The sequence below is a fragment of the Lethenteron reissneri genome, chromosome 46, assembly GCF_015708825.2.
Source record: "Lethenteron reissneri isolate LAM-NWPU_2019-01 chromosome 46, ASM1570882v1, whole genome shotgun sequence".
Taxonomy (NCBI): domain Eukaryota; kingdom Metazoa; phylum Chordata; class Hyperoartia; order Petromyzontiformes; family Petromyzontidae; genus Lethenteron; species Lethenteron reissneri.
In genome coordinates this window covers 11,294,224-11,316,628 of record NC_083824.1, presented here as the reverse complement: position 1 = coordinate 11,316,628, position 22,405 = coordinate 11,294,224, and the positions used below count along the sequence as shown (strand labels likewise).

Sequence of the window (22,405 nt, the reverse complement as noted above, 5' to 3'; positions counted from 1 at the left end):
TGGCTGCCTCGGCGAAGCATCATCGCACGAGGTGGGATGCTGCTGGATACTTCTAGATGCTACCCACGTGCTTAAAGTCTTTGTTCAGCCTGCGTACGCATCTCACGTGTCACCGCGGACTGTGCTTTAGCTCTATATTATATATTTTGTCCATAACGCGGTGTACTTCAGGAACGCAACTACCGCATTGTAGGAGAGCACACTCTAAATACACGTGCATATTATTGACAAAGCAAAACTCCGGAAAGTGTATATCCAAAATGTTTTATTAAAGCAGTTTATAAGCAATTCCAAGGTGGACACAACTTGAACGCCGCCAGACAATTCAACCTTAACATGAAAATATATATAAACTGTACTGTCAACAAAACGGTATAAATGTATTGTTCTGGAACAGGCTGACTGGGATTCGCCAATCAACACGGGGTACCGCAAACTCCATCATTACGTGGGATATGGCTTTGAACCTCCCTCGGTCGCTCACGTCAGCAGAGCCTCCCAGTGCTGGGTGGTTCACATTGGGGCGGCACGCTTGCCAGGATGAAGTTAGGGGACACCAGAATTTGCGTCATCACAGCGACAAAAGGTAGAGCGAGTTGAACCGAAAAACGACGAAGACGGATTACGCCCCAACGTATTTGGTCAATTAACATTTTAATCGGGAGGGGTTAGTGGTCGAGAATGACTGCAGCAGTATTCCGCGCTTAATCGTTCAGCGATATATTTCCCCCCCCGCCCCCCCCAATTGTTGAAGTAACGGCTACCGAACAAGATATACCAAAACAGGAGCTGATTTACCATCACTCGACGGACCCCCGGTGCGAATGGCGATTGTTTTCTCGGGGGATGCGCACAATTCTGGGCACGATTACAGAAACAGAACTTCGGGACCATTGCGGAGCAGAGGTTCGCCTGCTTGATTAACAGAATACTACAAAACACTCGCGAGCTAAGAACGTGGGGGTGCACGAGCTGGCCTACACAGCAAAAGACAAACCCAAGTTTAGAAGAAAAAAAAAAGCACACTTTATATTTAACTCAACACGTCTCAAAAACTTAACATTTTAATGTCTACTTGTGTTTACATTCTGGGGAGCTCGTGTTGGGAACCAGACCCATGAAAACTGCACCGTTAGCGTCAACCCTCGTCTGTTTTATTTGACCCGGTAAAACCCATCGAGCTATGTAGCTCTTTTTCACAAGAGTAGTGGCCACAAATGATAGCCAAACAAAGTGGATTATCACACGGAAATTGAAAGCAGCCAAATTCTCTAAACGCGCGTCGATTCTAAATTTGGAGCGATAAACTCAAGGCCCTGGAGAAAAAAAATCCACGCGACCACGGGGAGACACGCAAACTCCAAATATACAGCAGCAGGCGTCAGGGTCTTAATCGAACCCACGACCTCCTGCGTACCAGACGAGGGAGATAACGCCTCGCCACCGCGGCGCTCCAAGCGGTGGGCACGCTCACCGCTGGTGAACAAGTCGTGGGCACGAGGTGTCCACCAGGCAAGACCACGCACACGTGGTCACCGACAGTGTTGCTGTAGGTGCTGAGGGGAACACACGGGGCGAGGGCGAGCACCGCAGCGGGGGACGCGTGGTGCGACGCCGACTGCACGGGCGGCGACGGAAACAACCGCATGCGGAGTGTGTACGCGTGTACGTTGGACTTCTTTTGCACCGTACATAGCCAACCGTGCTCATCAGAGGCGCGGGGGTAAGGACGACAGGGGCTACGCGGAGTTCAACACGACGGTGCCAGGATTTCAGAGTCACATTCAGGTGACACGGTTCCGTAATTAAGGGGCCGTCCATAAATGACGTCACGTGATTTTGGACGATTTTTGCCCCCCCCCCTCGTCACACGGCGTCAGAAATGTCTGACCCCACCCTCCCCCCCCCCCTAGGTGCGTGACATCATTTATGGACGGCTCCTAACTAGTAGTCCTGCTTCCTGGGCAAATTCTGAAAATGACCCGTCAAATAAATGAAAGTACACGGCCAGTTCTGGATTTCGTGTTAATGCAGCCGAAGTGTCACACTGTGAAACCCTTAGTTCAGTTTAACAGCCCCCCCCCCCCCCCCTACACATGTGATTTTCAGTCTCTTGAATGGGAATTCTCGCTTTCTGTTTTTTTTTACCTCTATAGGATTTGCACAATTCTACATGTCACCGACCGAAATATAGTCACGAAGAAGGGAATTTCAGACGTTCTGATTCACGGGCAGCACAATTAAACGTCGGATAAGGACGGGGGGCGAGGGGAACAAAAAGACCACGATAGCAGGGAATGCGGTAAGGAGGCACAGGGAGACGCGGGATGCACGAGCGATGGAAGGTTTGGTATGGCAAGTGCAAAAAAAGTGTCTCGTGAGGTTGCATCGATAGCTCGTTGGTCCCGTGTGACAACACTCCAATGGTCTCCCTGGAGCGGAGTCTCCCAGCCTCTTCCTCCCGACTGCAGCGCTGCGGCCTTGCCAGGCGCTTTGCTTGGGGGTGCACCGCCCCCGGGCATCACGGGACCCACCGCACGCGTCGCGCCGCCAGTTCCGCGCCACCGTCGAGTCCACCCCGCGCGTTCCGTCCCTCTTTACTCCGCCACACAAACGTGCGGCCGATCCAGTCATCGCATAATAATACTACATCGCGTAATTCTCAAAAATGTCCCGTGGTTGTTTTAATAAACGTCACGCTCACCGAGGCATCTATTTATCGTTAAGACTTTATGAAGCTTGCGTTTGGCATTGACAATGACCGGCGGGGATTTATATATTCGTGAAATGTATACTTCGATACTCTGTATTAAATTTTAGCGACTTGCTTAACCTTTTCTCCGTCTTGCTCTTACATCGTTTTTGTTGTTGTTGTTGTATTGTTTGTCGATGTAACTCGCAGACCCATTCCCCTTTGCTGGACATCTGTAAAAAAGAGCTTCACAGCTCATCGGATTCCTCCTCCACGATAAATAAATCCAATTTGTGACTAAAACCGGTTTCCCAATCGGCAGACGTTGCATGATGATGCAGGCGTACAGGGCCCTGGGTGGCCGATGGGAAGGGTGTAAAAGAAGACTCTGAATTGCCATGTGGAGAGACAAACATGGCAAGGATGCGTTGCCTCACAGTCGAGCAGGGGCCTGGCTGTACACGTGGAGGACACCAGGTTTAGAGTCCCCAGGGAAGAAACTATTTTTTTTAATTAAAACAGTTAAAAGACACCTTTTAATTTGTAATCAATACTCATTAACTCATGTGTAATAAGCATTAATTATGAAAGTACTGTTAACCGTTTAAAAAAAAAAGATTCTCAATCTCGGTATCCAAGTGTGTCATTTGTCCAGCGATGCCCCCTCGTGGTGGCCCCGTCACGGCGCACAATGGATGTTGAAAACATTCACATCGCTGCACGTGTTCCGTTAAACATGAACAACTGGCGACAAGGACCCCTCTACAAACTATCAGTGATACGAACAAACCCGCCTCTAAGTCCAGTTGCCTGTTTGGACCAACAATCGTAAGTTCAACCGCCCCGCAATAGTTGGCGGTGGTGGCATCTACATCTACAGGAGATTACACAACTTTTAAAGCCATTACACACGTTTAGTGTACACATCGTACAGCGTGTTTGGAATCGATAGGAGTAAAGTTGGACTTGCGAACAAATCGACTTACGAACAAACCTCTAGAACCTAACTCGTTCGTAAGTAGAGTAGTCCCTGTACTGCTGCCGATCAATTGTTGAGACATTCCGATACTCAGTTATTCCGATCGCACATCACCCGAATAAGGTCACGGAGGCTGGTTCGACTTTTCACCGAACCGACCGTGCGGCCGCGATGGTTCTGCCCGTTTACGGTGAGAACCGGCGTGTACACGGACCACCACGGAACCGGCGTCTTACCAATGCCACGATGCAGTGCTTTCGAATTGCAAAGTCAACGGTTCAGCCGTGCATTTCGCCAAATTGTTACGATCCTCCATTGATTGCGTGATTGTATTTCGACTGTGCAGCTCCACAGGGGGATTCACTAAAAACGGGTGCAGTTTCCAAAACACAGTTCGGCCTAAAGCTTCACTCCCCCATTCACACACACACACACGCACGTCACCCGACTACCCAGCCCCTAGCCCACCCCCCACCCCCCCCTCGCCCGGCACCTCCTTGCCCACCGACACGCCAACGCATGCCGGCTTTCACTCATCCTCTTCATCGTCGTCATCGTCGTCGTCGTCTTCACCTTCGTCGTCCGGGGCGCGCTTTCTCTTCTCCCCCTTGGCTCCATCTTCCCCTTCTTCATCTGATGCAAAAACAAACGAGAGCGGCAGTCGTGAGCGTGTACCCCGTCAGGCTACGGCGTAAATGAGCTACCGTCGGTTCAGCCCATTATCTCCAGCAGAGATTGACTGTTCTAAGTTCACCATTGGAACCTCTTTTGCCAGTAAGAAATATGATAATTGGTTTTTTACCCTTTTATCTGGCAACAAAACTGCTGTTAGAGATGATGCGATGCGCCTTTTGGTGTCATCTGGTCCAATACCATGTGAGACTAGGCTCTAAGGAAAGCTATCTCGGGTGTGGACCAATCAACTTCAAGGACAGTGCATGCATTATCAGAGTTATGTTTTTTGTTTGCATTATGACTGCAGGTATTGTGGTCTATGCAAACATGACTCCTTGTAAAAAAGGTGTCGGTTTTGTTGCCAGATAAAAGGGTAAAAAAACAATCATGTTCTAAGTTAATTTAATTATTCAACAGCACCTTAAGTTCATCCCATCATCTCTGACAGTACCGTAAGTTCATCCCATCATCTCAAACAGCGGTCGTAATCTAATCTCATCATCGTACACAAATGACAGCGGTGTGAAGCCCATCCCTTATCTCAATTCTAGGGACACGGTCGCCAACTCCCAAGCCGCCGGCACAGAGCACACTGGGCCCCTACCATCCTCATCATCCTCCTCTTCCTCGTCTTCGTCCTTGAATTTGTACTCTCCATCATCCTCGTCATCCTGTGGATGGACAGGACATCCAGTGATTATATCAGTGTCACACGAATGCATAATTTAAAAATAAATCACCAAGGCCTAAAATGCGTGCTTTTTTTTAAATGGGCGCGTGCGTGTCTACGCCTAGAACCCCCATAGGTGGGCCCGAGACTCTCCTTTGCACAGCATTCGAGAAGCAACTGACAGAACACAATAGCTGTGCATGGAGTCCGCTAATGGACTCCAAATGGCACCGGGGCGTTGCTCGACACGTAGCGTGTGCGTGGCCCCCCCCCCCTCCGTGTGAGCGCGCAGTGGGGGCAGCGCCCGGTCATGTGACCACGGTCACAAGCGGGTGAGACTCTTACATTCTCCCATTTGTGCACCGCCGTTCAAACGATATTACAGTTAAGCATTGATAATTATCCGGCATGCGATTATCCGGCTTCTAACATTATCCGGCGGTCCCGGGCTGATCCGGCGAAACCGGCAAAACCTCTCCAAAGGCTGTAACCAGTCCGGCAATCAGCACCATTTGCGTGACAAAGTAGCTACGTTTGAATTCAGTGTCAAATATTACATATTAAAACTTGAACAATGAAAATACTGCACCCCTATACATTTTCGAGATTGGAGTTGTAAGTATGGTAGAGTTAACACGGTAACTTTTTACGGGATATTTATTTTTGTCTGTGTATGTATATTTATGCCAATTTCACAGTAAACAAATTAAAAACACGAAAAAATATAAACACAACACTTAAAAACACAATGTCATAAAAGCTATTTTAAAATCGATGATCTTCTGTATGCATAGCACCCCCTGGATTCTAAGCGGGCAGAGACAATTATAAGGCTCAACCAACACTCCACAAACACTCTACACTCCACAAACACTCTACATTCAAACACTATGCTCCACAAACACTCTACATTCAAACACTCTATGCTCCACAAACACTCTGCATTCAAACACTCCACGCTCCACAAACACTCGTGGAACTCAGACAGAGTGACGACTCCTCCGACACGCACCTGAAGGTTCTCCCGTGCCAAATATTCCAGGCCGACGTCATTCTCATCCTCCTCGTCGTCCTCGCCCACGGCATCCTCATCCTCATCTTCATCCTCCTCATCGTCGTCGTCCTCATCGTCCTCATCATCATCTGGCACGGCAAGACATCCATTATTGGCAATCATCGGCGGCATCGTTATCGTTGGCCCTGATAAAATTGACAAAGTAAATGGATTTTTATATTATGATGATTACTATTGTTATCGTTATCAACCATTTCTCGTGTGCAGTTTGCAAGTTCTCCTCCCTGTTCTCCATGGGTCTCTTCCAAATTGTCTGGTTTCCTCCCATGGCAAAAAAAAAGTCACACGACGTGTGTAACTGGTATCGGACAAAAACATCCCAATGCTGAAACATTCCCTGTAAATTAATCAATGGGGATCACGCACAACAGCAGCATCGACCTCCTACTGCGAAGACTCGGCAGGACCCTCCTGGGTAAACAAGCGGAATCATTTTAACTTGTAACACGCCACCGCATGGGACTCTCTCATTCTTATAGAGAGAGAGAAACGCCAAGGCACGAGGAACCACAGACAAGCGGGAAGGCAGTCACGCGGCAATCGCCCAAGCTCTGTGGTCCTCTATATATCATGGTGTTATCGGCCATTTAATGAGCGTTTTAAATCTGGGAGGTAACCAGAGTATCCGGAGAAAAACCAAAAGCGTGAGAGAGAAGCAGTCTATCTCCTACAGACGGCACAGGTGGAGTCCACATTCGGCTGTACCGCCGTCTCCTGGCGAGCCAGGGCACGGGGCACCTCCTCGACGGCCTACGGGAAGCGAGTTTGTCGCAGCATTTGTGCGGTGATCCGCCAAGCCGCGCCGGTGCTGCCCCCCACACGGCGTCGGACTACAGGCGGCCGCGTGTGGCACCAAAGACCTCGATCGTGAGCGACGGGAGTGCGGGGGGGGGGCACCACGCACCGCTCTCCCCGGGGTAGTGCTCGTCCTCCGACTCGGAGGCCTCCTGGTTGTCGCGGTCGAAGCCGTCCAGGTAGGAGAGGGCAGGCAGCAGGCGGAAGAGCTCCTCGCGGTAGTTGGGCTGGTTCACCACCTCGCAGTTGAACAGGTCCAAGCTCTTCAGCTTCTCCAGCTTTTTCTGTGCGGGCCGACGGGAAGCGACGTGTGGTCATGAATCATTTTAAACGGTACTTTTTTTTTTTGAATCAGCCGAAACAGTCGAAGCCTGTGTAGCGATTGGTGGCGCTCACCAGCGGCTCCAGGCTGCTCAGATCCTTGATCTTGTTACCGGTGAGGCTCAGGTACGTGAGGTTGGGCGTCTTCTCCACCAGCGCCTCCAAGCCGTCCGTGATCTTATTCCCACCGAGCTCCAGCTGCCGAGGGGTGCGCAGCGGTCAGCACCGGCGGAGAATCGCGAGGCAGTGACACCGGCCAACCCGCCTTGCGCCCAGCGGCACAGAGGCTACCCCACACAAGCATTGCCTCTGCCTGCTTAGTGGCATAACGAGCGTGGGGGAAGGGTGTGCCTTGCCCACCCCCCCCGCCCCCCTGGTGGCTAAAGCTATCAGTTGGGGCCCCCTTGACTTTAACAACAGTGTTGCCGTCTAGGATGCTGGGGTTGCTACCTAGGATCGTGTTGCTATTGATGAACATTACCTATCCCTATCTATCTCCGTGCCTGTCGCCCCGCTCCTCCGCGATTACCTTCTTGAGTTTGAGGAGCTTGGGCAGGCTGGAGAGTGCGGTGAGGCCGGTGTTGATGAGGCTGAGCAGCTCCAGGCCCTCAAACTCCTCCGTGAGGCCATCCACCTTGCCCTCGCGGCAGCCACAGTTGTCCAGCACCAACTCCTTCACCTGTGGGCAGCGGGGGTGGCGGTGGCGCCCGTAATTTATATAGTGCCTGAAGCAAGGCGCTTTACAGAGAATCAAGAACAGAACGTACGAATGTAATGGAGATGAGTTGAATGAAATAGATGAGGGGAAGCAATGTGGGCGAATCTGTGACGATGCGTGAATTCGGCCCAAGTGAAATTGATCACAGTCAATGACGATGAATGGATTGAATGAATGGGGAATGATTGATAGCCCTTAACCCCTTTCCCCTGCGCCGTATAGACGTTCATACATCCCCACCGCACGCAGTCCCCAACTTGGGTGGGGAAGGGAGTCCAATTTTTCCCCCTTCACTGGGCCGTGGTGCCAACGTCGGGCAGATGTTCGCGTAGATTCTTCGCTCCCCCTTCTGCTCAGTGATGGGTGTTTTGTACCGGCCTCATGTTGAGGTGTAATAAAAACAATACAAAAATTACGGAATTGGTCAGCAGCAGCTGAACTTACGACTCTGGGCGCGAACAGGCAACTGGACATAAGGACCAGGTTTGTTCGTATCTCTGAAAGTTCGTAAGTCGAATGTTCGTAAGTCGAAGAGTCCCTGTACATCAACAAAATAAGTTTTTATTTATTAGTTGTTTGAATTATGCTCGTTTACCCAGGAATGCCTCACTCTTGAGTCTACAGGTTTCCACAGTAGCGGGCGATGTTGCCACGTGGTCGATACTCAAAATTGAGATTCACACAATGCAGGAACATCGCAGAACCCTCCCCCCCTACTAACAGTCAGATCATGTTTACAATAACCACAACGCAAGCAGTCAGAATGCAAACAAAAAGAAACAACTCTGATCATGATATGCACTGTCCTTGAAGTTGATTGGTCCACACCCGATACAGCTTTTCTTAGAGCCCAGTCTCCATTGGTGTTGGAAACATGATCCCTTGAATAAAGGTGTCAGTTTTTGTACCAGTTGAAAGGGTAAAAACCTATTACTATATTTTGCCACTGGTAAAGGAGGTCTCATAGTATAATAACCGTGTTCAAACTATATATTCGATTCCCGCTCACGGCCAAGACATATGACGATTATCTGAACCGGTCCTGGGCCTACCTTAGGTCAACTCAGCCTCAAATGAGTAACCGGTGCGGTGTGTGGTCAACATCGCCCCTGGGGAGACAAAGGCGGTCGGGCGTGGTGCTGGCCACCCACCCCCTCGTGTGCCACAGTGCCGATAGCCTTCATAGCTTTTTACTCGCTCAGCACTTGCCCCCACAGTCTGTTGCAGGCTACACGGGGGATCTTTGTCTTGTGAGTTTCGCTGAGTGTTTAGTGGGTGAAGAGAATAGAGTGGATTTGAGTGATTGGTCGGTTGTTGGGCGAGTTTAGGTGAGCTTTGAGTGGGGTAGTGAGGTGATAGGGGAGTGGTAAGGGAGTTGGTGAGTGATAGGTTGAGTTTAGGCGAGTGATGAGTGAGCTTAGGTGAGTGTTGGGTGAGCTGAGGCAGGAGCTGGGTGAGTGAGCTGTGTGTGTGTGGGGTGAGGAGCTGGGTGAGGGCTGTGTGAGCGAGGTGGATGTTGGATGGGTATTGGGTGAGTTTGGGGTGAGTGCTGGGTAAGCCGAGGGCTTGGTGAGTCGTGTGTGTGTGTGGGGCTGGGTGAGTGTGTGGGTGAGGGGCTGGGTGAGTGTGTGGGTGAGGGGCTGGGTGAGTGTGTGTGTGTGGGGCTGGGTGTGTGTGTGGGGCTGCGTGTGGGGCTGGGTGAGGGCTGTGTGAGCGAGGTGGATTGTTGTTGGGTGAGGTGAGGAGAGCGCTGCTCACCTCTGCCGGCGCTTTCCCGCGCATCTCCGTGATCATCTTCTTCATGTCCATGGCCGCGCGGCCCACGGGAAGGTTGAGGAGGAGGAGACGCGGCGCCCTCGCCACCAGGCCGGGGGGGAGCTGTGGGCCGCTGCTCTCCGACTAGAGTCCCCGGAGACTGGTCCTGGGTTCCCTGCTCCCTCCTGGTTCCTCCTCCTGGTTCCTCCTGGTACCTCCTGATCCCTCCTGAACCTCGCCGACACCTTCCCGATCTCGCGCCTCGCAATTCTCGTGTCCCGCGCTCCACGCTTCAACGGCGCGAGGCCAGGGACCGCGGCGATTTGCTCGGCGGCGCGGACTCGGCGGGGCAGCGAACGGCGCAAAATTCCCGGCGGGAGTGGTCCAAGTGGTGGTGGTGGTGGATTAAAAATGAATGGGAATAGGTTTTGACGATTTATGGCAATAAAATACCAAATAGAAAGCTTTCGCAAGGAATCGAGTACTGAATAAGCACGCACGGTGCTTGTGAACATGCAAACAAAAATAAACTCAAAAATATGGGGCCTTTTTTTGGCCAGTGTCAAGGTATGAAAAAAATAGGAATATTTTTTTACCCTTTCTGGCAATAAAACGGGCGGTGTTTAGATGTTCAAACAGCAAGTAGAAACCTTTTGCAAGGAACCAAGTTCGCGTTAACAAACTCTGATAATATATGGCATTATTTTAAATCTGATTGATGTACACCACAGACAAACACCTGCAATTCTACACTCAAAGAAGGAAGGCCGTCTGGCTGATAGGATGTGTCAAAAAAATACAGCACTTTATTTTTCGTGGCGTGGAGGGACGGACAGATGTGTGATTGTGAGCGAATTGTCTTTGGTCTATATTGAGTGCACTATCGGGATTGTTAAACGACAAACGGTAACCGTTTTTCATAAACCGGTAACCACTTCCAGTTGGAACGTTCCTAATGAGTTCACGTGTTGGCACGCGCGGACAGACAAACGGCACGGCGACCTCAAGTCACCGCACGGTTCGTTTTCCCTCCAGTCACAGCCCTGCAATGTTTCTCTCGCACCACTGGTGGCGGAGGGGCCTCCACGAGACGGAGCTCTAGATGGTATTTGGCCTACTCTTCCACACCGGCCAGACGTGTTGGAAGAGGTGAAGAGGTGCCCACACTTTACCCCACTGCACACGACCTGTGGAGAATCCCATCTCTACTGCTGGGTGGACAGCGGTGATTAGGAGATGTTAATTCCCTCGCCTGATATACAGGAGGTCGTGGGTTTGATCCCAACCCTGAACGCCTGCTGCTGTATATTTGGAGTTTGCGTGTCTCTCTCTGTCATCATCACGGTGACTAGGAGATGTTAATTCCCTCGCCTGGTCTACAGGAGGTCGTGGGTTTGATCCCAACCCTGAGCGCCTGCTGCTGCATATTTGGAGTTTACGTGTCTCTCTGTGTCATCATCACGGTGGCTAGGATATGTTAATTCCCTCGCCTGGCCTACAGGAGGTCGTGGGTTTGATCCCAACCCTGAACGCCTGCTGCTGCATATTTGGAGTTTGCGTGTCTCTCGCTCTCATTGTGGTCGCGTGGATTTTTCTCCGGGTCCTCTGGTTTTTCCCTTCACATTTAGAATCAACATCACGCGTTTAAGAATATTTGGCTGCTACTATAAATTTCCACTTCGTTGAGCTATCATTTGTGATAGCCAGGTCGCCGCTGAAAAATTGCGACATTTTGCTCAGTGGGCCTTACCTGTTACAATCAAATACAAAGTTTATAGCATAGGAAGCGCTGGATTTAATGAACCTGTGCCATCGTTTCAGCTGTGACAAGCCCCATTTCTTCTCCCCCCGAAGCTGCCATCGTTTCTCAGTTTTAAAAAAGCAAGTGAAACACGTGGCTTGTGTGGCGAGACACACATAGCCACACACAGTATATGGTGACCCATTTATTTACCGATATATTCATACCTATCAACCCCTTATCAGTGCCCTACCTTATTACAGACCAACTCAGACCAGTATTGGTCACCACGTGCCCATTATACATCTCAACGTTCATCCTACAAAGTCCCATCACAAGGGTGAAACACAGACATTTGTTTTTGACCTGACCACTCAATCTCCCTGTACAAGAAGAACACAGAGTCTGTAACCCGTGTTGGGGTTGACAGCTGTGCTGCTATATTGTGTTGTCTCGTGGGGTTACCGATTAGGCGTAATAGCTTGAACAATGAGCTCCAGCACAGGGTCGATTTGCCGCGGTCCCCTGACCCCCGGCCGCTTGAACACGTGCGCGCCACGCCGCGCTCTGGCAGCGGCCGCCACTGCCGGCGCCACTGCCGCCCTCCGCCAGGCCCATCCGACCCCCTCTCCTCCTCCCCCCCCTCCTCGCCCATCAAAGCGTCCGGTCACTCCGCACACGAGCCACAACGCAAGCAGCGCGGTTTGTGGCAGGACCCGAACGCGCTGGACGCAGATGCGCACAGATTTGTAGAGAATGAGACGGATGGGGGGTGGGGCGAGTCACAAGCCCCGTTCCTTTGTACCCCGGCGGTTGGGTTGGTGAGAGGGAAGCAGAATACGCGACCGACGGGCAAACACAAGAATATTTATATACTTGAGGAAGACGCTCTTTTTACAGATGTCCAGCAGGGGCACTGGGTCAGAACAAAATCAGAAATTGCGCCGTTACCGATTCAGCTCGACAATGAACGTTGGTTTAAGTAACATTTACTGCAGCCTGCAACCGCTTTTAGTTCCCGGAGAGGGCATCTCGCACCCCAAAGGGGTACGTGCACCCTCGGTTAAGAAACCGCTGTAAACCTTTAAACCAGTGGTTAAGAACATTGTCATGCCCTCAATTTAAACAAGGTCACGCTACAGGGGTTGTAACGGGTTGTGAGATTTGCTTTTTTGTAACCATCGTACATAATCATGAGCGTCATGGAGTAATACATCAAGAGAATGTATCATTCACATCTTGACATTAAGAAAATAAGTTACACAACCCCATCAGTCGTACACAGGCTCTGAGTGCCAGCAATGTAAATTTTAACAAGCAGACTGGACCGGTTTCGGCCTACAGTGTCTCATCAGCAGTCAGACTTGCTTGAATCAATGCTGAAGGTATGCACTGCTATAAGGCCCGTGAGGCTAATGGGTTGCATATGAAATACTTAAAAATTGTTTTTAATGTGGAGAGGATATATGAGGCATTTGCTCATCTATTGTGCCACAGTAGACTGACGCTGCTTATACGATGGTTGTAGACGTTGATGCCTGTGGAAGTAGATGTTTCGTTATTTGTAGATGTCCTAACCGATAGCATGTGTGATTAGACGAGTGCTGTAGCAAGATGGGCACAACATCCGGATAATGATGCATCTGCAATTCTGAAAGCGAAGCAGTGGCGGTTGGTGGTTAAATTATTTGGTGGGGCGGTGTTTGGTTCAGTTACGAGTTTGGGGGGGGGCACCAGGATGGCACCTTTCCCTAGGCGCCAAAATATCGAGCTGCACCTCTGGTAGATGATTGTAACGTTGTAACGAACGATTTATACAAGCGAAGGTTGATGAGTCCACACTGAGACCGCAGGGCTGAGCTTTGCCGCGTCGAGTGCACAGCGGGCTCCCATCACAACCGAGCACCGCCAACCCCAGCGATATTGACACATTTTGTTTTCGATGTAAAAGTGCATTGTCATGATCTACTAATTCGGACATATATCGAAATACATACATTTGAGTACCTTTATTATAAGAAAGGAATCGAAGAACTGGCATGGAGGAGCTAACATGGTGGAATTAGAGATGAGATTTATATTATTCTGGTGGACAAACCCTAGAAGATTGCCAGGTGACTCCGATTCAGCAAGGATATACAATCACACACAATGGTGCATTGCAAGTTGCACGTCAACGCAAGTAGGCAGGGCAAAGCCAATTAGGCGCAAAATAAAACAAACAAAAATAAATCTCGTTCAAGAGTATGTTTTTATTTCACTTTTTAGATGGATAAGGAATTAATAACATTGCTGCTTATATTACAGAAGAAAAAACACAAAAATTAAAAATGTACTTGTGCAAATAAAACTACAAATGTAGATGTTTTAGAGACTTAGCAAAAATCACTTAGTATTTTAACACGGTTAAAACTTCTTGTCTTTGCCCATTTGCAGGACAAAACCAAGTAGGTTAGGATCTGCAGCCCAATTGATACCACTGCTTTGTATAAGAGCCTGCAACAACAAGAAACAACTTGATTAGATTCAACAAGTGAGACATCTATTCTTTACATGAACTACTGGATTAAGAGCTTCCCAAGTTGTCGCCAATCTCTCCGTGGTCTTACGAAGCAACAATCCATCGTTCCCATGCACAAGCTGATCTCATTGATCCATCAACACACTGGTAATTTTTCTTTGGCTGCCTGTTGTTAGTCTTGACCATCGGTCGTCGTCCTTTCTATGGAATTGTCCTGCCCAAGCAGCCTAATTTAAGTCAAAATGAGTGTTCTCTAATGATCTAATCCACCTGTTTTTGTATTAGAGTAGCAATTCAGCCAATATATAACTCAAAAAGGCGAATGCATGGTTTAGTTGACTTAGATGCCTGAGTGAACACAAACTCTGGTATAAGAACCCACCTGTCCCGAGAAGACTTTCAGTCTTGTGCCACCGTCTTAAAAAAACGAGCGGCCTGTTGCACAAATTCTAATAAACTCACCGCATAGCAGTAGAGAGCTTAGGGTGACACTGGGGTACAATGAGGCCCCTTCTCACCTGCAACACGTTGCGGAGAATGGTGACACGATTGTTGGCAATGGTCAATTTGTGGCTCCCGGCCAGTTGCTGCTTTGTCTGCGGCTGTTGGCTGTGACTCACTTGGGCCCCAATCACCTCCTTCACCTCCTTCAGCAAAGCCTGGTTCTGTTCCTTCATGGCTGTGGGCAGACACATGTTAGAGTTTCAGTCGGTTTAAGATGTAGGCTTCCGAGACCACTTTTAAAATTTTCTTGCTGTGGTTTTCACAAAAAATTCGTGAGAATTTTTTTAATTTGTATTATTTCCCTTCTACGTGACTTTACCGAAAGAACCAAGAATATAAATTTCCATGTAGTTGTTGGTGATCTGTACCTAACGCTCGACACGCCGTGTAGCGCTGGGTAGGCTACGTGGATCCGAGTGAAGTCAATTTATTATCCAGTAGAATTTCTTGCAGCACGCTAACACCATTTGGAATGCATGCCTCATGAATTGGTTTTGAAAAAGGGAACCATTGTTATGCCGATTCTAAATCTCAACCCCAAAAAAGGATTATGCGATGGCACGCGTCAGGTGATTCGTGAAACTTATCATGATGGGCAAATACACTAGTTATCCATAATAAAGTAGTTTTTTTGGGTTAGATCGCATAAATATAAATGTGTTGTATTTAAGACTGAATCAGGAGGATCTCTTCATAATTCTCGCTGTCGCCTGATGATGCTGGTTGTGATCACCAGCGAAACACCGTACTCGAATTGTAAATGTTGTGGGTTTACCCTCCAATACACCGGCTTGCTAAAGTAACTAATTGGCACGTTTTGTTTACGTGACAAGCATTACTAATTGGCTGCGTCGGGTGGTGGCGGGTTTAACGACATTTATATTTACGCGATCTAATCAAGAAAACCTTAATTATAGAGTTTCGGTCTCATGCAGCACAACTGTGTTGTCAAGAATGATGCGTTATACTGCACTTTGAGGACCTGGAAGCTGCTAACATTGTTAAGCAAAACTCCATTGCCAGACAGCTTTAAACTCCTAAAGAATAATGCACCAATATTACGTCTGGGGACGGTCGTGTGGAAACGCTTTGTCCTGCATTGTTACTTCTCCTTGCCGACAGTCACTCACCTAGTACCTCGCTTTGGGTCTCTAGGAGCTCCTGAAGGAGCTTATTCTTTTTCTGTAAAACAGGACACAATATCATCGACTGCAGCAGAACTGGAATGTCGGATGTATACATTTATACCAATGCTCATTGTACGATTTTACGTTCATCAAACAAGTTATACAACATGACGCACAAACTCTGCATTACACAGAAACTGTAGAAGACTACGAGGAAGTCGATAACATAACATGCACGTGTTGTGCACAATACAGCACATACATTTTACAATACATGTACGCACTGTGTAGAAGCGATATTAAATGTGTGCTCTTGACTAATATACTTGCCTCTACAGCTGCAATAATCTGCTGACTCAGTGAGGTTTTGTGAAAGAGCTGTGCTAAAATTGCCCTGCGCGCACACAGAAATATCACGCAGAAGTTTATATTAATAAAATCCGCAATGTATTAGTATGTAGTGAGAACGGATTGAATATATTCAATAAAAATAGTTTCGTCATAAAATGCACATATTAAAGAAATGTATTGTTTTCACATACTCTGTCTTTTCACTGCTGTTCTCCGTCATTGTCTGGATAAGTGCCCTGTTGGTAAGCAAGCTGGAGCACACGAACCAAAAGGAATTGACAAAATTACATTAGAACTTACTGCAGCAATAGCATTTTGCACACGGATTTACGAACATTTATTCGTTTAAATTTATAACCTAACACTTTTTGTTGCAGCAACCATCGGACAAATTCCATCTGCTTACTATGGCGGATGCAGTTGGAATCCAAATCAGTCCCAATTGCATTTTTCATGAGGGTATTGCCATATTTTCTCAGGAGGGGGCGATGATTGCTGTGCATAATCCATTTCATTTGCAGATAGTTTTTCAACATTGGGAAGTTTGGTCAATACCAGTTACAGTGTGTGGATTTTTAGCTATGGGAGGAAATCTGAGAACCTGGAGGAATCACATGCAGAACAGGGGGATAACATAGAAACTGCACACAGCAAGGCACCTAACCGAGGCCTCTTCTTACTGCAAGGCACTTGTGTTAAGTGTGCCACCCTACACCCCACCTAACCCTACCCCCTCCCCATATTCTCATAACGAACATCTTCCTTATACAGCACAATGGGATGCTGTTGTACAATATTGTACAAGCACTTAATACATCCAAACTGTATTGTAAGCAGCATTCAGTACATAGTAAAATTGCACCCAATGTATTAGAAAAACTATTTGATGAACGCTTGACAGAATACTGAACATTGACAATGGAACAGGGCACTTTACTTGTTAATCACGAGTTCCTTGTTGGAGGTGAATCCAGATGATTTCTCCAATGTTTTATGCAAGTCCAGAATCCTGTAAAGAACAAAGCCACAAATGAATTTAATTTTATTTCTTTAAACCACAAGGTGGTTGCAGCTTTGTGTGTAGGTGATAATACATCATGCACAGTACATTGTGTCAACCTAACAACATAGTTGTGCCAATAAAGACAAGTTTGTGCTTCCTTGTCCGAAAACTTGAGGTCTTCGAGGTGAATGAACTGGGCGGCAACATGTTAGACAAAATCTAGACAGAGTGAAAAGTATAACTCTAGTTTTAGGTTAAATTTTGTAAAACCGGGTAAGAACCCAAGAGAACATAACAGTCTCATTTGCAAGTGTGACCTGGGGTATTAGTGTGCTAATAGGCAGCGATGAATAATTACAATTTCAAATTTTGGAAACTTTGGACCTTGATATTGAAGACTATTTAATGACCACTTTAAAGCAGAGCCGCAGTAATAAATCAGGGCAGCCGGTGGATTCGAACCGTGAACCTCAGTAACAAGCAGAAAACGTGCTTCGACTGGGCCCTGTCTCACCACCAAAACTGGTTCACTGCAGTAGAGAAAGGTTCCTGGGTTGGGGTCAGCAGATGGACCTAAATTATGGGCACAAAATAATGTCCTATAAAGCACAAAGTGCATTTAACAAAGGCATTTGTGAGGACTGATGGGATCTTACTCTCTATGAAGGGCATTTGGGGAAATATCCTGTTCCTTATCCTTGATGTCTGCAAAGAAAAAGACAATGGGGGTAAGACAGTGTTGGTGACAGTGACGGACGACAGTGCGGGTGAAACAACAGTGGGTTAGGCAGTGCGGGTTAGGCAGTGCAGGTTAGGCAGTGTGGATGAGAGTGTGCGGGTGAGACCGTGTTGGTGAGACCGTGGCGGAAGACAATGTGGGTGAGACAGTGCGGGCAAGGCAGTGGTGGGTGAGGCAGCGGCGAGTGAAAGTGACGGGTGAGACAGTGATGGGTGAGAAGAGTGATGGGGCATGCTACGTACACGCTGCGCCTACAGCATGCAGCTCCTGGCTCTGGTGCTGCAATTCCTCGCAGAAACTGAAACAACAAACATCCAAGATTGTAATAATTTACAAAGATATATTTAAAAAACAAATTCCTCAAAAAATTAAGCGGAGCCATTTGTGCAGTTACTTAATTCATGCGATTTTATTTTTACAGAAAACAATCAAAATGTATTGACCGAAACTTAAATTAACATAAAGATTAAACTAACACTGGCAATAACCAAAAATAGATGGAGGTGATGGACACAAGGCCACAAGATGTGATGACATCCTCTTTTGAATGAGGATCCTGTTCCATGGCTGAATCCAGACATTTCAGAGCAGCATTTCGGTTTTTTTCGATGATGGGAGCGTGGGTTATTGCAGACGGTTAGATGGTGAGAACAGGACCACTGCTTTCTCTTAGAGAGCTGGAACACCCTCCTTCAACAGCTCGGTCTTCTGGGTAGGTCAGGACTCATAAGCCAATGCAAACCATAGCAGGTAGACAAGCCACAGTCTTAAACCTCACCTATTTCCCCCCTGGCATCGGGATGGGGGGGAAGATGTCAGCCCCAGCTGACGCGAGAGCCGGGGGCTTATGGGACCCTGGGGTCCCACCATAAGGTTCAAATGCAAAGCCAGAATCTCGTAAGCTCAGTGCTGACGTGGGTATTTGCACTGTACAACCTTTGCTACCAGCGTTCATGTTCTATTCGAGCCAAGCAGCAACATCACAACCCACCTGCTCCACTTCCAATTGAGAGGTTGCCCCTTGTTACGCTGAACACAAACCCGGGAGCCCCGGCTCAGGCGTTGTCCCAAACTCCCGTCTGGCTATGGATTGGGACCGGCCAAGGTTTTAAAGCAATGTTCTTCATTGCAAGGCCCGCGTGGGCCACTGGCAGCCCACGGTGGTCTTTAGTGCGGCCCCTGACGCACCCCATCATGGATGTCAAACCCCAATGGTTTTAATGTGTGGCGGCCCTCACACTGATGTCTTATCGGCGAAAGTTGCGCCCCCTCTGAAAATCAGTGAAGAACACTATGGAGCAATGGTTGTCTGAAGCCTGACCCTGAGCCCGCAGGCACATGGATGTCGACTATGCTGGCGAGATGTTAACCATCTCGCCTAGTATGCAGGAGGTTGTGGGTTCAATCCCGACCCTGACGCCTGCTGTATATTTGAAGTTTGTGCGTCTCTCCCCGTGGTCGTGTGGATTTTTCTCCGGGTTCTCCGGTTTTTCCCCTTCACATTTAGAAACATGCGTTTAGAACAGGAGTGGGGAACGTCTGGCCCGCGGGCCTTATGAAGCCCGCAAAATCATTTGGTCTGGCCCTGCCAAGGCAACCGCAGGCGGGACTCGAAATTCAATAAATCTAGGAGCAAACCTGGAAAAGCAGTTGCGAGTAGCAACATCATCAATACCAGCTAACATCACACGCCTCGCCAAAGAGAAGCAGTTCCAGCCATCACATTAGGGGTGAGTTAATTAAATGTTTGACCAAATATAACTGGCAAATTTTTAAGTTGATAATTTTGTATGGCCCGCGAATGATGTTATAAATATCCAAATGGCCCTTGGCAGAAAAAAGGTTCCCCACCCCTGGGTTAGAGTACTTGGCAGCTCTAAATTTCCACGTGATAAGCCACTTCGTTGAGCTATCGTTTGCGATGGCCATGTCGCTTCTGAAAGGCGCTACATAGCTCAGGAGGGGGGGCATACCTGGTAAAATAAAAAGCTTTAAGTTTGATAGTTATTTTTTAATCACCTGACCGCCCTCAGGAGGGCACCCTCCTCCTCGCCCAACGTCACAGCCTCGTCGTGGGTGCCCAAAGGACATCCAAGCGCCACCCGTGCCAGGCGATCGCTCACATCCTGCAGCGACCTCGCCGCGTCGCCATCCAAGGCCGACCTGGACTCGCACGCACACCCACACAGGATTCACAACCACACAGGATTCACAACCACAAACAACAACAACCACAAACAACAACAACCACGTCACGCCCCCGGTGCAACCTCGAGTCGCGGCACAAGGCGCAAACATCTCGCCAGGAGACTTCGCCAGAATCGTTGTGGGGTTTTGATTCTCGCCCGCGGCATTGAAATGTTGAGACCAGGACAAGTGGTCACAGGAGGCAGTGACATGTTTCATGTTTAGTTATTTTTTCTCCTATTAAGCAAAGACTCGACTCCAAATAAGGACGAACGTCATATAAATATATTTTTAAACCCCCATGTAGAATGTTTAGAAAATCGCATCGGTCAACCGCAATTGTGTAAAGGCAACGTGGGGCCGGTGGATGCCTCGCTCCGATCAAAGGGTTCGATTACCGACCCCGGGGGGCCGCCGCTCCGTTCTCCCCCTCGTCGTCCGTAGGTCCCCTCCTGGTCCCCCCGGGTTCCCCATGGGATCCCCTCCCGTAGCCAACCCCGCTGCCTCCTTCCCTCCTCCCCATGCAATGACAAACATCCCAATGCTGGAAAGTGCCGGCCAAAGTGTTAACATCGGGATGACACCAAGCAGCAGCAGCAGCCTCGCTCCTACTGTGAAAAGTTGGCATGATAAAAGATCGCCGTGAGGGGGGTAGAGGATCCCCGTGAGGGGGTTGAGGGGGTAGAGGGGCCCCGTGAGGGGATAGAGGGGGTACAGAGACCCTGGTGTCACACTCACATGTTGTTGTCGTTGGGCCCCGCGGTTTTCAACTTGTTTTTTGGCGCCAAAACACTACCGCGTCACGTGACGCGAGGCCACACCCCCCCCCCCGTGCCCGCGCGCCACGTGACTACCCCAGCCCGGCCCCTCCCCTCCCCTCCCCTACCGCCCCCCCTCCCACCGCGAACACGAGCGGAGCAATTCGTCTGCTGCGAGTCTGGAACTGTGTTAGAACAAGGCACAGACAGCCACTCAGAACCAGACAAAGCACAACCGCCCCCGCCTGTACGTCGCGTCGTTAGATGGTGGTGCATACCTGTCAACCCCTTATCAGTGTTCCCTTATTACAGACAAATTCAGACCTTGGTGGTCACCCCGTGGCCCTTATACATCTCAACGTTCACCCTACAGAGTCCCATCACAAGGGAGACACACAAATAAAGAGACAAACATTTTTTTCGCCCGTATTGAAACGGCTGTACGCCGTAATATGGACATGAAAGCTTAATTTCCCTGTACAAGAATACGGGATAAGAAACCGTGTGGGTTGACAAGTCCTGCTGGGCACTCCATCTCACCCAACCGGGACCGAATGTGCTTGACCCAGCCCCCGTCCAGGTGGTGAGATGTTAACTACCTCGCCTGGTCTACAGGAGGTCGTGGGTTCGATCCCGACCCTGAAGCCTGCTGCTGTATATTTGGAGTTTGCGTGTCTCTCTCTCTCTTTCATCATCACGGTGGCTAGGAGATGGTAACTCCCTCGCCTGGTACGCAGGAGGTCGTGGGTTCGATCCCGATCCCGACCCTGACGCCTGCTGCTGTATATTTGGATTTTGCGTGTCTCTCTCTCTCTCTTCCTGTGGTCGCGTGGATTTTTCTCCGGGTCCTCCGGTTTCTCCCTCCACATTTAGAATGAACATCACGCGTTTTGAGAATTTTGCTGCTATAAATGTCCACCTGCTAAGTCACTTCGTTGGGCTATCATTTGTGGCCAGGTCGCTTCTGAAAAAGATCTATAAAGCTCAGTGAGCCTAACCTGGTAAAATAAAACTAATATTTTATTTGAGTCGCGGCCTTGTTCGTTGAACAAGCTGTGTTTTTTTTATTTATTGTAGAACCCACTTTGAGGACGTTATAAAACAAGATCAAATCTTACACACAATCTATAACGTGCAAAGAAGTCTGCTGTAACAGACTGATGAGGCAAGTGCTGTTAGCGAGCGTCTATGAAGGCCGGCACGGCACACGAGGGGGTGGGTGGCCAGCACCATGCCCGGCCGCCTTTGTCTCCCCGGGGCTGTTATTGGTCAGGAGCTGGTATCGAACTCGGGTCGCCGGGTTCGTCTCGTGGCGCGCTAACACCAGCACCACCGCTGCATAAAAAAACACACATCTCTGTACCGGTTACAAATATTATCCAACTTTGTTCACTCTCCTCACCTGGGCAGATCCTGCTATAAACAGACGGGGTGTTAATTTTTTTCTATTTTTCTTTACGCACCCTGAATGTCAAGTCAGAGATGATGTATGGCCTTTGGCAACAAAGCACCGTTAAAACGACGGGCCAGATGGTGGAATTTGGAAAATTTGCAGAAAAGGCTGACGGGTCGCAGCTGGGCACCGGATAGCGCGCGAGTGAAAACGAAATTAAAGCATCTCGTGCCAGCTCCGAGTCGAGTGCTGGACATCTGTGGAAAAGAGCTTCATAGCTCATCGGATTTCTCTGCGCCCACCCCGCCATCAACTCGGGCCAACCCGCGGCCACGCAGCCCCCAACTTAAAAAGTCCGCGAAAAATCTGGAGGTATACATTGTGATAATGGTGAGTTGCAT

At 48.9% G+C, this 22,405-nt stretch overlaps 2 protein-coding genes across 2 annotated transcripts; both read right to left on the bottom strand.

Moving 5' to 3' along the window:
• Nucleotides 1-248: 248 nt before the first annotated feature.
• On the bottom strand, nt 249-9,996 carry LOC133354064 (acidic leucine-rich nuclear phosphoprotein 32 family member B-like). The gene is made up of 7 exons (XM_061570615.1): nt 9,684-9,996; nt 7,737-7,886; nt 7,283-7,405; nt 6,996-7,170; nt 6,029-6,159; nt 4,951-5,017; nt 249-4,304 (listed from the first exon to the last, which is right to left on the bottom strand). The coding sequence occupies exons 1-7, from the start codon at nt 9,732-9,734 to the stop codon at nt 4,201-4,203; spliced, it is 801 nt and encodes a 266-aa protein (XP_061426599.1). The 5' UTR covers nt 9,735-9,996; the 3' UTR covers nt 249-4,200.
• A 3,657-nt stretch (nt 9,997-13,653) lies between these two features.
• Nucleotides 13,654-20,682, bottom strand: LOC133354130 (uncharacterized). Its single transcript, XM_061570726.1, has 10 exons — nt 20,592-20,682; nt 19,686-19,829; nt 17,909-17,964; nt 17,584-17,632; nt 16,862-16,933; nt 16,116-16,175; nt 15,904-15,967; nt 15,577-15,628; nt 14,461-14,621; nt 13,654-13,917 (listed from the first exon to the last, which is right to left on the bottom strand). Coding segments are annotated over exons 1-10 (750 nt in total). The 5' UTR covers nt 20,594-20,682; the 3' UTR covers nt 13,654-13,827.
• Between the last annotated feature and the right edge of the window lie 1,723 nt (nt 20,683-22,405).